Here is a 15,397-nt window from a genome sequence, read left to right on the forward strand (position 1 = left end):
GTTCCAAAAAAAAAAAATAAATTAATAAAAAAAATTGAATAAATCGTCATCGCCGTTAAATTTATTCGTTATCTTTACCCGATTTGGTTTATTTGTGTCAACAAAAATTTCGTAATTGGCAAAAGGAAAATTTTACAAATAAATAATTTCTTAACTTTAAAATTTGTTATTTTATTCGTTTATCAGATTACAATAAACTAAGCTACATTTGTTGCATTAAAAGAGATTTATGAGTACGGAGTAAAAAATCCATTGGCGTAATATATAAAAATGAACGCCTTATATTTCTTTGATCATGGGAAGACTTTGTGTTCTTTGAAAAGATATAAAAACATAAAATAAATCACTTTGGATTTCGGATTCTTTGGAATTTGATGGAAGAATTCAATAACTGACCTTTTCGCAAACCCTGGTGGTTTTATATAAAACCCTACTCTTTTTTTTTATTATTATTATTACTATTATTATTATCGAAAAAAAAAAATATATATAAATATATACACGTTTATAGATCGTAGCTCTCCCTAATTAAATTATAGAAAATTCGTATCTTAGAGAGTAGCTAAAGAAAATCAAGGTTTCGATCCTTTATACATTCTTTTATTATAATAATAATTTTTTTTTTTTTTATGATCTTTAGTCAAATGACCCAATTTTGTTTATTCAGACCACCCAAAGGTGGTTATTTATCGTTTTTACCAAATGAGATTTTATATATCTTGTTGGATCAATTAGATGATAAAGATCAATATCATCTTTCTTTGACTTGCAAAAAGTTTTATCATTTAGTAAGATTGAACTTATTTGGTATCGTGACACCAGTTTGGAAGGATGCGGAAGTTATCGGTTTGGAAAATTTATCCGCATCTTGTTATCGTGATGGTGTTGTCGTAAATAATTCCTTGTTCATACCAATTCTCGCAAAGAAGGAACCTTACTGTTTATCCATCAACTTAGTTCAAAAACCGTTGAAATTGATTCGACATCCAATTTTAATTGACTTTAATACCGAATCTTTTTATGAACCTTGTGAATTTATAGCAACCGCTGCTATCGGAAATCGTTTATATATATTTGGTGGTAAAAATTTATACTCAGGAGAAATTACGAACGCATTTTACGAATTAAATATAAATACTTTTGAATTAAAAAAGGTACATCAAAGTCATCATTTGCCTAAACCAAGAATGATGCACACGTTAAATTCGATCGATAATCACCGATTGGCGTTATTCGGTGGTCGCATGTGCATGAACGGTAATTAAACCCTGCTTATATGATTATTACTTGCATACATAAAATGTATTTTGTGTTTATATTAATCTTACATATTTTTTTTTTTTTAATCTAATAATAATTTAAGGTAAATATTACGATTCAAAAGATTTTGCAATTTATGATGTAAAGAAAAATTCATGGGAAGTTATAAATAACGAATCCGCATTCGTACCATCAAGAAGATCGAATCAATCTACAATGTTCTTTAATGATAAACTTTACATATATGGAGGACAACAAATAACCTCATCTTCTACATTGAATCGTATTCACGATGATCCTGATATATGGGAATATGATACATTGAAGCTTAATTGGAAAAGGTATTTGAATGGATTAACATTATCAGGATTATTATTACCAAAAAATTGTATTTCTACAAGTGGGGTAAATCCATCTAAAAGATGTGGTGCAGCGATATTTCCGATACGAAAAAACATAGGAATTTTAGGAGGTATTGAAATGATGCAAATTAATGAAGAAATTCTTACATGGGGTCATATGAAAATTTTATCACCCATGAAACAAACTTGGGTTCAAGTTAAAGTTAAAGAAATGCCTCGAATTGAATGTGTAGCATTTTATGTCGAATATAAATTTGGAACAAAAGATATTTTCGTAGTCGGTAAAGATCAAAAAGAAGGAAAAATAATTACTGGATGGATTAAAGACGAACAATAAAAGACGAACAATAAAAGTAGAACAATAAAGTCGAACGGTATAAAAATCGATCAATGAATGAATGAACATTTTAAATCGAACATCGAACATTTTTTTGTTTTCAAAATCGAACATATTGAACATTTTTTTTTAAAAATGAAATATATCGAACATTTTTTAAACCGAATATATCGAAATATATCGAACATTATTTTCTTTAAAACTAATAATATCAAACATTATTATACATTATTTTAAAACGAATATATCGAATTATCAACATTATTTTTTTTAAAAAAAAAAAAAAAACGACAATTTTTATAAAGCATATAAGAGTATAAGACTTAATTAAGATTTTTATTTATATAAGAAATTTCTTTCCTTTCAAATTATGTAAAAATTATGTATGTATGTATTTTTGTAATTACAATTTGTTAAGAAAATGTATGTCATAAGGTTAAAATTAAGTTTAGATTGTAATTAATTTTAATCAACCAAAAATCCGCATCAAAAATATAAGTTTTTTTCTTCGATTTCAAAAAAAACTAATAAAAGTTACAATTTTAAAAAGGAATTTTGAAATACAATAATATTTTTATTTGTATGATAAACTTTTAACAAAAATTATATCACGAATTAAACAATGACGTTAATAAGTAACAAAATACTTATGCGGGGTAAAGAAGTACAATATGATTATGATTGAATTGATGCAGATTGATATAAAAAATGACTTAATAAAGATTGGACCTTTTTTCCATTTTTTCTTATTTAAAAAATATATTTTTATTTCATTTTTACACAAATTGGTGATAATTTTCCGGTTGTACTATGAAATGGTTGAAATGTTTCTATTTTCCAAAAATTCGGTTTACAAATATTAAAATATGTAAAAGACCAATCAAACTTAAGAATAACGAATTAGTAATTATTATCTGGCCAAGGGATTCGTTTTTAGAATAATATTCCCTAAATGAGAGAATAACAATAAGAAAACCTCATCTGGATAAATTAAAACCTGAATCTGGTTTATCAGTACACGGGAGCACCTAACTTAAATCCGAAGAAACATGGAAACATGCATGGAGTGTTGAAAGGCTTTTAATGCATCTAGATTTTTTTTTGCAAAAATTTTAAGTGTTCTACATCTTTCCAAATCTAGTTAGAAAAATTCTTCTTTCATAAAATTTAAGTATAAAAGGATCTTATCTTCGCTCCCATTTCTTTTTTCTTTGCGAACGTTGAAAAGATTTGACGTTTTCCGTTTATGCTGGGGAATTCTCCAAATTATGATAATTAATTAAGCTTTATAAAAATTCGTCAAATAAGAAATCTTTATAAAGAATTTCTTAAATATCGTAATAAAAAAATGCATTTTTTTAACGTTTCGGGGCCTACACTTTCGTATTTATCGTCACCAAATAGAGATTACGTCTCATTTCGAATTTAAGTTCTTTTTTTTTACAACGATAAAAGTCAATTACGTATGCACTTTAAAAATGATTAAAAATGATTAAAATCTTATTTATTACGTTATTAACTCTTTCAATTTTTTTTTTCTTTTTTTTTTTTTTAGATTTAAAATCAATCATTTCTCCCTTGTGTTAAATCAAGACAATCTTTAATGATGTCGTTTCTTGAAAAACAAGATTTTATTCAAATTCGATCGTTTTTATTTTTTTTTCTGATATACTGTATCTATCACGAAAAGTATTATCGATTTTTGGTTGTCTTTTCTTTTAAAAGTCAACTGAACATTAAACTGATTAAACTTTATACGTTACACAAAACTCTAAATATCTAATGGGTATTTATACTTTTCAATTCATTTGTTTTTTCTCTTTTAAACGATAACGCGAAAAAAAAGAATTTGCGCCCATTTCTAATTTTAGTAAGACAAACCATAAATTTAATGGTCCCCCGATCTGCGCTTTTTTATTCATGTAAATACGTGTATATACGTGTAAAATATATATATATTTGTGTTTCACAATAACTCGGGTATTTCATGGGGTAAACAATAGTTAGGTTAAGAAACATTGTCCACATGTCCACATGGTTCTTTTAATATTTTGATATTTTGGAACGTTCATAAGAAACCCATTATTGTGAAACTGACGATGCACCATATTTGATAATATATATATTTTAAGGAACCGGTATTGTGAAACTACGATGTTACCATATTTGATATATAATATCCGGTTATTCGGATGTAAAGGTCCCGAATCTATTAAAAATCAGTGATTTTTACTATATAAGTTGCCAAAAGTTACCAATAAGTGCCACATTTCCTTATTTACTGTAATACTGTTATTTTTTAAAAAAAAGGGGGAGTGAAAAAGGGGGTGCATTTAAAATATAACGGACACAATATGACCACTATAAATTCACTTTACAGATTACATAATTAAAATTTTTTTTTATTATTTTCCTTTTTTTTGTCCAGCAAATAATAATAACATATGGTTGAATTTTTTTTTTTTTGTATACCTCTATATTATGATTAATAATAATAATAAATGTATTTTAATGATTTTAATAATAATATAATAAATAAAATAAAAAAAATGTACATATAACTAAATAGTTAGTTACAATATTAAAATTGAAATTATTAAAACCAAGCTTCCGACAATTATACCAAAACTAGATTCTTTTAAATAATAAGTTGAAGATGAATTAGATACAGATTTACTAGTACTTTCAGCATCTGCTGCTGCGATTGACATTGAACCTGAAACGGTAGCTGTTGGTGTTGGACCTAAAGGTGTTGTAACAATTTGTTGTGGAGGTTGAGATAAATCTTTTGGCCAAGTATAATCTTGAGGAAGATTTATTCCACCATACATTCCTTTCTTACAACTTTTTTAATGAAAAAAAAGTAAAATAATATAAATAAGTAACATTATATATATATATAATAAATAATAATAATAATTAATTTTTATTACTTACTCGTCAGCTACATCAGAAAAGAAAACATATGTTCTATCTTCAGGTACGGCCATAGTAATATTATATGGTTCAGTATGTTGTCCAAGATTAAAACCTATTAAATTTAATTGAAATTTAATTAATATATTTTATAATCATAATCATAATTTTTTTTTATAAACATAATTTTTTTTATTACTTACCTCCTACTTTACTTTGACATGGATTTTCAAGAGTTGATTCTACTACAGAATGTAAACCTTTACCTGTCCACATCCACCATAATACATTGCCTTTACTAGCAGTGAAATTATTTCTACTAAATCCAGTTTCCATATAACCAACTTTAATAACATGATTTGTAAGTGAAATTGGTCCATCCGTTGGATTTGGGTTTCCCGAGGGCAAAATTGGATTCACTGAATAGGTTTGTGATTTTACAACAATAACTTGAATAATGAATATTCCCATTAGCATCAAAATTCTTAACTTTTTAGAAATCATTTTTGTAAATTTTTTTTTTTATCCCGTGAAAATAAAATGTTATTATAAAGTTTACTTTGAAGAATGTAAAAAAAACTTGATAAATTTAAAACTTTGATAAATGTAAAAAATTCAAATTTTCAAAAGTAAAAAAGATTCAAGTTCAAAATATCATTTATTTATAACAAAAAAAAAAATTCAAGAACTTTCGATAGAGAAAAAATATAATAAGGAAAATAAGAGATAAAAAAAGATAAAGAAATTTATGAAATGCATTGTAATTATAATATAGTAATAAAGTATTTGGCGGCCGAAAATACGAAACAAAATATAATCAAAATAATAATTACAAGTGTTTCATAAACACTTTGTTATACTCAATTAACCATCTTTCAAGTATATTTAACGTCTAGTGGATACCGGGCTGTGTAACTATGATCATGTTTCATATGAAAATCCGGCCGAAATTATTAGCCCAAAATGGCTTCAAAAAATTTGGGGGCAAAAAAAGGTATAAAATTAGTTAATAAATCATGTAAATCTGGTCAAGAATGCATATCCGAGACTCCATAACGTCATCCGAGACCGATGACCGATACTTGGCTATTCCAATTTAGTTGTGAAAAATAAAATGTATAATACAATGTAAAAGGCTTTTATGAAATGATTTCAAAAGAAAAATAAATATTTTAAAAAGTAATATACAAGTATATATCAAATATAAACTATAAGTGATGTTATTGTTCTGTCGATTAGGACTATGCGAGTTTGATTATTTGGAGGATCTACTATTTACCGCAATGACCGAACTTCAAAAAGATCTTTCATCCAATTAGTGTACACTATCTCTTAATTTAGAGTATAATTATATCATTTTTGGTATAATGATATTACACAATCACTTGCTATGGAAATTTTTGAGCCATAACTTTCAAATAATGATAAAATGGATCTTTGGTATCTTAGTATATCCATGAAATATCCCGGTTTTTTTTTTATAATTATATCATTTTTGGTATAAGTGGACATTTTACATACAACTACTTTCTATAAAAATTTGCAGGAAAAAAAAAATTATAGCCATAACTTTCAAAAAAATGATAAAATGATCCTAATATCCTAGTATATCCATGAAATATCCATTTTTTTTTAAAAAAAAAAAAATTCTTAATTTAGAGTATAATTATATCATTTTTGTATAAGTGGACATTTACATATATGAAAATTTGCAGGAAAAAAAAAAATATGAGAAAAGAACAGCCATAACTTTCAAAGAATGATCTCGGTATCATAGTATATCCATGAAATATTTTTTTTTCTTCGTTTTTTTTAAAAAATATTAATTTAGAATATAATGATACCATTTTTGGGGTGTCGGCAAAAAGCCGGTTCAATCATGTGACTTCACATTTATTTTTTTATGAACTAAAATATGAAAGTCATAGAATAAGTGTATCTTGGCCTCTTGGCCTGCTCTAAAAGTTTGCTTAACTGTCAAGGAAAAACATATGGATGAATACGGGTTCCTTAATGTACAGTGAGGGTGTACGATATTAATGTACGAACCGACCGGAGTTAACGTTAACGCTATAACGTGCAAGTGCATAACTCCTAAACTCGGGCCAGTTCGTACATTAATATCGTACACCCCCATTGTACATTAAGTCCAGTGTTCTGACCTGGTCATTTGACCTTTTGAATGATTTATGAAATCATTTGTCATTATTCATAATCATTTGTCATTTAGTCATTTCAATCATTTGATTTTGATTGGCTAATATTTATCACATAAATAATCATGCGACTATAATTAAAAAATAGTGAATGTAGTGTAGGCAAAAATTATAATGCCGGCCAAAATTACATTCAAATGACCAAGGTCATTTGTCATTTGAGCATTTGAAGCATTGAAAGTGAAATGTCATTTGTCAGAATCATTTGGTCATTTGCCGAACACTGACATTAACAGAGTTTGGGGTTATGCACTTTCACGTGATAGCGTTAAACTCCGGCCAGTGTGTACGTTAATATCGTACATAAGTTAAGGATGCTCCAAAAATGGACGACAAAATGAAAAAAGTCAAATGTCAAAACCGGTATTCAAAACCCCATGTTGTGCATTAAGTAAACTTGCACAGCAGGTTAAAATACACGCACCATATGTAACTTGAAAGTTTTATATTTTGGCGAAAAAGTTTTATTTGTAAAAAATAAATAAATAATTTTAAAAGTCACGTGATCGGACCCGGGCTTTAGACGACCCATTTTTTGGTATAAATGGACATTTACATACAACTGAATGATATGAAATTTGTAAGAAAAAATAAAGTGAGAAAAGAACAGCCACGACTTTCAAAAAATGATAAATGATTCTGATATCCTAGTATATCCATGGAAATTTCTTTCTTCGGTTTTTTTTTAATTAACTATACTATTTTTGGTATAAATGGACATTTACATACAATGGAAAATTTGCAGGAACCATAACCTTCAAAAATGATCCTGATATTCTAGTATATCTATGAAATATTGTTTTTCTTTTTTTTAAAAAAATATATCTAAATATACATATATATATATATATATATATATATATAATGATAAAAATAATTCTATTTTTATACATAGATTCTGGGTGGAAAATTCATCTCGTCTTCGAGAATCTATTATGTCATTCTGTCTATTATGCAGGATAAATTTAACCAAAAATCTTTCATTATTTAACGGTTTATATACTTAGGGTACGTTACGTTCCTTCTTTCATGATAATGATGATATGTATGATGAATTATCACTTATGATGATCTGGTGTACAGTCTTCCTTGAAATGGATAACAAAACAAAATTTTACTATTGTGGCGCGGAGTTCTTTTTGGTTTAGTTTTCTATTTTCCGCTTCTTTTTCGTTCTAGTGTTTCGTTATATATCATAGGTTTTTTATATTTATGATTTAATAATATCACGTGAGATTTATGGAGATTTAATTCCGGATTACACAATTACACAAGATATTCAATTTCAGTAGGAAAAAAAACCATAACGTTTATTTGTTCTTAATTACATTTAACCCTTAAGTAACTTATGTGCATAAATGATATAAACATAAATGATTTCCCTATAAAGAAATCAAAAAAAAAGTTTATCTTAACGTTTATCAAATAAACAAATCTTTCTTTGTATTTTTTATAATTTTTAAAAATTTTTTCATAGAACACAGAAAAAGTTACTTATGCTTAAAATTTTTTGATTTTTTTTGTTGATTTTTTTATAAATTTTTTTAGATTTTTTAACATAATAATAAAAAATAAATTTGTTTTTTTAATTAAAAAAAAAAATAGAAAAAAAAATAGTAAAGATTGATTTGATTCATTTGATTCTATAATTTAATTATTGGCTATATATTAAATAAATAAAAAAAATCTTATATATAATTACAAATTATCTAAATTTAAAAGTAAAAGCTTAATAGAAATCGTCATGAAAGAAATTCATATTCAAATCCTCATCTTCATAAATTGGAGTAGGAGTCCAATGGAATTCTTGCATTAAAAAGTTGTTAATTTCAATATCATCAAATTGAGGATTTTGAATTTGAGGCAGAAAGATATCGCATATATCGTGCCTAATTGAAGGACAGATAGGTTCAAGATTGTAAGGATATTGAAGAAAAAATTCTGGTAATAGTTGAACAGATTCCTCCACGATAAAATTATTTGGCTGTTCTCTAATTGGTACTGATAGGTTTTGAATATCTGGTCGAATTGGTAAAATTGTACGCGGACCTTCCAATATTTGTGATCTTTCACGATAAACCTCTTTCACTCTCTTTGCAAAATCGCGATATTCGTTCTTTAATTCCTCCTTTTCAAATTTCCAAGCCTCTGATGCCCAACGCGATACTTCTGTCATTTTTGATGGTAATCCATTTATCATGAGCACTTTATTATATACCTTACGATATATCATAAATGCATTAGAAGTTTTGCTACGTCCAGATCTTCTCGGTAAGAAATGGTTTGGGTTCAACATCAACATACGAGGTGATGAGATAGATACTTTGGGCCGTTCACGTACGAGTGTTTGGAAAGATGCTTGTTGTGGCATTTTTTTTTGTTTATAGTTTTTTTTTTCTTTTTTTTTCTTTTTTTTAAAAAAAAAATAATTATTAAATTGATGAAAAATTGATAAAAAGTTGAGGGCTCTTTTATATTAAATTTTTTAATATTAAATCTTTAATCTCCGACGGAAATGTTTGTTAAAAAAGTGTTTAGAACAATTATGGTAAGATATGATGTCGGTCATATAAATATAAACAAGTAGCTCATATAAATATATAAACAATGAAGAAGAAACATATTCTAAAAATATTGTTAAAGTCTTTCACACCTCTTCTTTTCACTACCAATTATAGATTCATCAGCCACTTAAATTTTCCACGTGATATGAGTACTTTAAAATGAGGGAATTTTATATTGACCTTGTTATCCAAAGGTGGATAGAAAATTATTATATAATTTACTTATATATAAAAACTTTCACGAAAAAAAAAAAAAAAAACTTACACATAATTGTATGTAAATATGTAATGTGTAGATCTTAAATTCCGAAACATTTTGATCGTGACTTTTTTAACATAGCCAACGGTTATAACTTTCCGATTATTTATAAAGTTATATTATTTATAATATGTCGTAATCTTATAACCGGTTCTGGTTCAGTTACTGGTTCGGTCTTCGGTGATACTAAATGATAATGAAAGGATATAATAATTCATAACCGACTTTTAGTTTATACATGAAGAAAAATAAGAAATAAGAAGAGTTCAAATATAACTTTCAAATTCCTATTTAATCAATTTGATACAATTTAGGGGGTAAAAACATTATTTAAGTAGATCGCGCTATCGTTATATGACTGATTATAATAATAATAATAAGATTGTTTCTTGTAAATATTTCTGCACATTAAACACATGAAACTTAAAAAAAAAGTTTAAAGTAATATTATAAAGAAATAAAGAGTTTTTTTTTCCATGTTTTTAATTCTTACGTTTTTTCAATTTATTATTTAGGAAAAAATTTAAAAGAGGGCGTAGTAGCATATATAACAAAAATATAAAAATGATGATCCAATTTTGGAATGATATTGACCAACCAATAGGAATCTAATAGGAATATCCTAACTGTATGACCACGAAAAAAAAAAAAACTTATACATTTCATTGAATATATTTTTTTAGTTAATTTACAAAGTAGGTCCAAGAAATAATTTAATCTTTCTTGTACATCTTGTACATAAAATTTTTTTTTAGAATCCTTTTTTGGATTTTTATTGATGACTGTAAACATCTACAAAGGACGCTCAAATCACATGACTTATGAATAAAAAAACCTGTTTTTCTAATTATTTATAAATGAATTTTCTTTCAAATGTATTAAATATATTCTTGTGTAAAGTGACACATCGTTACATTATTATTTTTAGTATCACACGGCTGTTTCTTAAAAAAAGAATTCGAAAGAATTCGATAAGAATTTGTAATATAAAATTATTTATTATTATGTGTATAAATTTATTTATTATTATAAAAAAAAAATTTTTTTTTTATATACATTATACAAAATGTATTATTTTTATTTATTACATATAATTTTTATGCATATACATTGAACATATATATTTTATAATATCACTTTGTTTTTTTTTTAAGAAAAAAAATCATGATCTTGAAAAAATGTAATAACTTAATTTAACTTTAATTACTTTTAAATGATTTCCCCAATCTCTTGCCATTTATTGGCGTCTTTGTTTACGCGTAAATAAAATATAATAAATAATTTTATAGTTTCGTCTTGTAATATAGAAAAGACAATTTTTATCCATGTATAGATCATAGGACTTTGAAAGAAATATCAATGATTTGTAACTAAATAAAGAGAAAAATGAAAAAAAAAATAGATGTAATTTATTGATTCAGAAGGAGACTTAAAATCCGATTAAAAGAACCAATCCTAATTCAAAGAAAATTTTTCATGAATCTTTTTGGTTTTTTTTTAAAGAAAAAAGAATACAATTATTTTGAATGTTTTTTTTTTACTATTATGATTTCTTTTTATTAGATATTTTGGTGCAATTCATTGTAACTTAAAATGACATTTAATGTTATGATGTAAAAGAAAAGTGATATTAATAAGATTAAAAAGAAACAACGCGCCTTCCGCGTTCGTGCTTCTAGAAAAGCCCCATGCATAATCAGTTTGCACCAATCACTGATGGTGATCACCTTACCAGCCACATATTCTCTGTGGAAGTGGCGAGGGAAAGCGGCTTGAATCGGATCAAATTTGGATTTAAGTATCACACTAGCAATATATCATCGAATGAAATTCAACCTCGTATCATATTGTCTTTCTTTTGTTTCTTCTTTTATAGATTCACGGCTATTCGGATCATTGATCCGAATGTTGCAAAATCGTTGATCAGTTAAGTGGTTTAAGTAATATCATTTACGTCAGCTGGGTACCATTAAAATTAATCCAATCGAGTTATTATAAGCCGCAGTAGACAGATTGTTGTCACACAAGAGTTATTATAAACCGCAGTAGAATAGGAAGCTAACGTAAATGTGAAAACCTAACAATGGACTTTTTTTTTTTAGAACTCGAATTCAAAAATAAAATGCATAGTACTGGTCAAAACTACTGTATAACATATCACAGTCGGTAAAGTGCCGAAAGCTTTATTTCTTATACCGCAGTAGAATAGGAAGCTAACGTAAATGTGAAAACTTAACAATGAGCTTTTTTTTTTTTATAGAACAATTCGAATTCAAAAATAAAATGCACAGTGCTGGTCAAAACTACTGTATAACATATCACAGTCGGTAAAGTGCCGAAAGCTTTATTTCTTGTGCCGCAGTATAATAGAAAGCTAAACCTAACAATGAACATTTTTTTCTAGAACAATTCGAATTCAAAAATAAAATGCATAGTACTGGTCGAAATTATAGTATAACATGTCACAGTCGGTAAAGAGCCGAAAGTATGCCGCCGTAGAATAGGAAGTTAACGTAAATGTGTGGACTTTTTTTTTTGGAACAATTCGATTCAAAAATAAAATGTATAGTACTGGTCGAAATTACATATATAGTTTTGATTAGAACTACTTGGCACGGAGTTCAAAGCTACTTGTATAACATGTCACAGTCGGTAAAGAGCCGAAAGTATGCCGCCGTAGAATAGGAAGTTAACGTAAATGTGTGGACTTTTTTTTTTTAGAACAATTCGATTCAAAAATAAAATGTATAGTACTGGTCGAAATTACATATATAGTTTTGATTAGAACTACTTGGCACGGAGTTCAAAGCTACTTGTATAACATACAACAGTCGGTAAAAAGCCGAAAGCTTTATTTCTCATTTTTTTTTCTTTTTTTACAAAAAAATCCATTAAAAAATAGTTGAATTGAGTATTTAAATCTTTGATTTACAGAAAATTTAGTTTATCTAATTCGGATATTCAGATCTGAATACAAATGCGAAACAAAGGGGGAATTCGTTTCATCTCGTCATCTCGTTTCACCTGAGTTTATTATTGTTCAAATATCCGAAATAAATTCCGGATATAAGTCCGAAAGAACTTGGTCTAGGCTCGCAAATATAAAATTTGACAACAATTCAAATTATTTAAAAATTTTTTTATTTACAATGATTTAAACTGCGTATAGCTAAATTCAACCAATCATAATGCAAGATTGGCAAAATTGAGCAATATCAAACTCAGTAAGATAATTACATACCAGTGCCGCTCATTATAATGATATCTACATATTATTATAATAAGGGATGGCCAGAAATGACGTAATTTAAATTTAAACCCCTCTCTATGTCATCAAAAAATGCAAAATTAAATCATAATTCTGGGCAGAATTATATTAACTACAAATGACTAAAAATGGAAAATGTAACATCATTATGGTCTGGAAATGACGTAATTTCTGGCCATCCCCTAACGATATCGTTATAAAGCATAATAAATCTCATTATAGAAAAATTTACTCCATTGTTTATATTGTTCAGTTATTAGGAATATGTGGGATTTTAATGACCGATATTTTATGACATCAATGATCGATCAGGTTTTAATTCCTATTGTAAACCGCAGTATTTCTAATGACCGTAACTATAACTCAGTTATTGGATGGGATTTAACTTGTATCCTTAAAAAGATAATAAATTGCTTGATTTAGAAAAGAATTGGTTGCTAGTCCGAATATGAATAATAGAAACAATAGACTAATTGAAATCACGTTTTTTACTTAATAATTTAAAGTAAAACAAAGTAAATATATTCGGAGGCGGCGCAGTATATTTAAATTGATTTTTACAGAGGAAATTTTTAAAAAAAGTCGCAAAAAATAGGAAATTTACGTGGGGTTCGCCATTTTTTGAAGTTATTAAAGCAAAAATAAAATCATTTTTACAATTTTTTTTTTTTGAAGAATATATTAGTATATGTCCAAAAGTATATATATATAAATTCCAAGACTTCTAGCTAACATTTTTATGAGACAAAAAAAAAGTGACGTAAATTTATTAAGAAATATTGCCAAAATTTAACAAAATTTTAGCTAATTGGCGATATTTAGAGATTTCGATTAAAATTTTAAACTTTATAACATTGAAATTAAATACTTGAGAGTTGAGAGTAATAAAGACCTAATCCCATAGTATTTTTGATTAAAATTTCAAATGATTTTGTAGACTTATATATTGGGGAATAGAGATTTCATATGTTTTATAATTTATTTCTATTTCTAGGTGGATTTATTAGATTTTGAATTTTATAAAAATTATATTAAATATTTGGTTAAAAAAGATCTAATTTTATAATATTTTCTATAAATTTTCAAGTGAATTAGACGAAAATTGATTAGTATTCTCAACAAAAATTTCAAGCGATTCATCTATAAAGGAAAAAAAGACTTTGTTCAACAACCAATTTCTATTGATCATATGCGGATCGCCATTTTATTATTTATTCATCACGAAGTAGATCGGTCCATTAGATTAGTTCAGAAATATGTGGAATTCATTTTTGTGGATCTACTCCTAAAATATAAAGGGTCAAAATTATGCGGACATTCTTCAAAGTGAAAAATTTATATATATATTAATTAAAATTTAAGTTAGAATACATTCATTACATCTTTAGTTATTGAATAGAATAAAAAATTTATTATTAAATTTCATTTCATTTGCCACATAACTGCTTCAATTGTAATTAATCTATATCATAGTATTCTGGAGGAATATTTTTTACTAAATTATGATATTGTGCTTTGCGTTGATAAATATCACAATTATTAACCAATGAAAAAGATTGACCTATTGTTAGCTTAATTATAGTTTAATTATAGCTTATTTTTGATTTTTATAAATAATCATTATATTTAATATACGGAGCACGATAATTATTTTTAATATACTTTTCAAACACTTTTATCAAGAAATTCAATAAGACATGTGAACATAATGTAATTAAATACTTGTTATTCCATTGATACCAAAGAATAACTGAAATATTTACCGATGCTCCGAAGGGAGAGCTCAGTATATGAAGTATTTATTAGGTACTCATGGAATAACAGTCTTATCTCATTGTGTATGACATATACACCGATGGATTTTATACTTTTTTATACTTTTTTTATACCGGTGGAGTATTTACAAAAAAAATCCATCAGTGTATACATAATACCGATGTGATAATTTAACATTAGGCCGGGCAAAAAAAAAAATTTAGATTCTCGTGACCCGGCCGGGTCAGTTTTTCGAAAAATGTAAATTTTTTTTTATAGTAAAAAATTTTTATCACGTGATTTTAAGTTTTTGGCTAATGTGCGTAAAAAATTTTTACATATATAAAAAAAAATGCCGGCAGGCCGGGTCATTTTTAAAATTTTATGTCACGAGAATCTAAAAATTTTTTTTGCCTGGCCTAATACAGTATATGAAATTAGGAGCATAATTTTACATGAG

General features: G+C 26.5%; 3 protein-coding genes across 3 annotated transcripts; 1 reads left to right on the forward strand and 2 right to left on the reverse strand.

The window, feature by feature from the left end:
- Window positions 1-357: 357 nt before the first annotated feature.
- OCT59_006690 (uncharacterized protein) lies at window positions 358-2,553 on the forward strand. Its single transcript, XM_025326076.2, has 2 exons — window positions 358-1,257; window positions 1,364-2,553. Exons 1-2 carry the CDS (start codon window positions 630-632, stop codon window positions 1,957-1,959), a joined length of 1,224 nt encoding a protein of 407 aa, XP_025177953.2. The 5' UTR covers window positions 358-629; the 3' UTR covers window positions 1,960-2,553.
- Window positions 2,554-4,333: 1,780 nt separating this feature from the next.
- On the reverse strand, window positions 4,334-5,513 carry OCT59_006691 (uncharacterized protein). Its single transcript, XM_025317592.2, has 3 exons — window positions 5,079-5,513; window positions 4,897-4,990; window positions 4,334-4,803 (listed from the first exon to the last, which is right to left on the reverse strand). The coding sequence occupies exons 1-3, from the start codon at window positions 5,377-5,379 to the stop codon at window positions 4,533-4,535; spliced, it is 666 nt and encodes a 221-aa protein (XP_025177954.2). The 5' UTR covers window positions 5,380-5,513; the 3' UTR covers window positions 4,334-4,532.
- Window positions 5,514-8,374: 2,861 nt separating this feature from the next.
- OCT59_006692 (uncharacterized protein) lies at window positions 8,375-9,533 on the reverse strand. The gene has a single exon (XM_025317593.2). It carries the CDS (start codon window positions 9,460-9,462, stop codon window positions 8,821-8,823), a length of 642 nt encoding a protein of 213 aa, XP_025177955.1. The 5' UTR covers window positions 9,463-9,533; the 3' UTR covers window positions 8,375-8,820.
- Between the last annotated feature and the right edge of the window lie 5,864 nt (window positions 9,534-15,397).

Source organism: Rhizophagus irregularis, chromosome 14 (assembly GCF_026210795.1).
Source record: "Rhizophagus irregularis chromosome 14, complete sequence".
NCBI lineage: Eukaryota > Fungi > Glomeromycota > Glomeromycetes > Glomerales > Glomeraceae > Rhizophagus > Rhizophagus irregularis.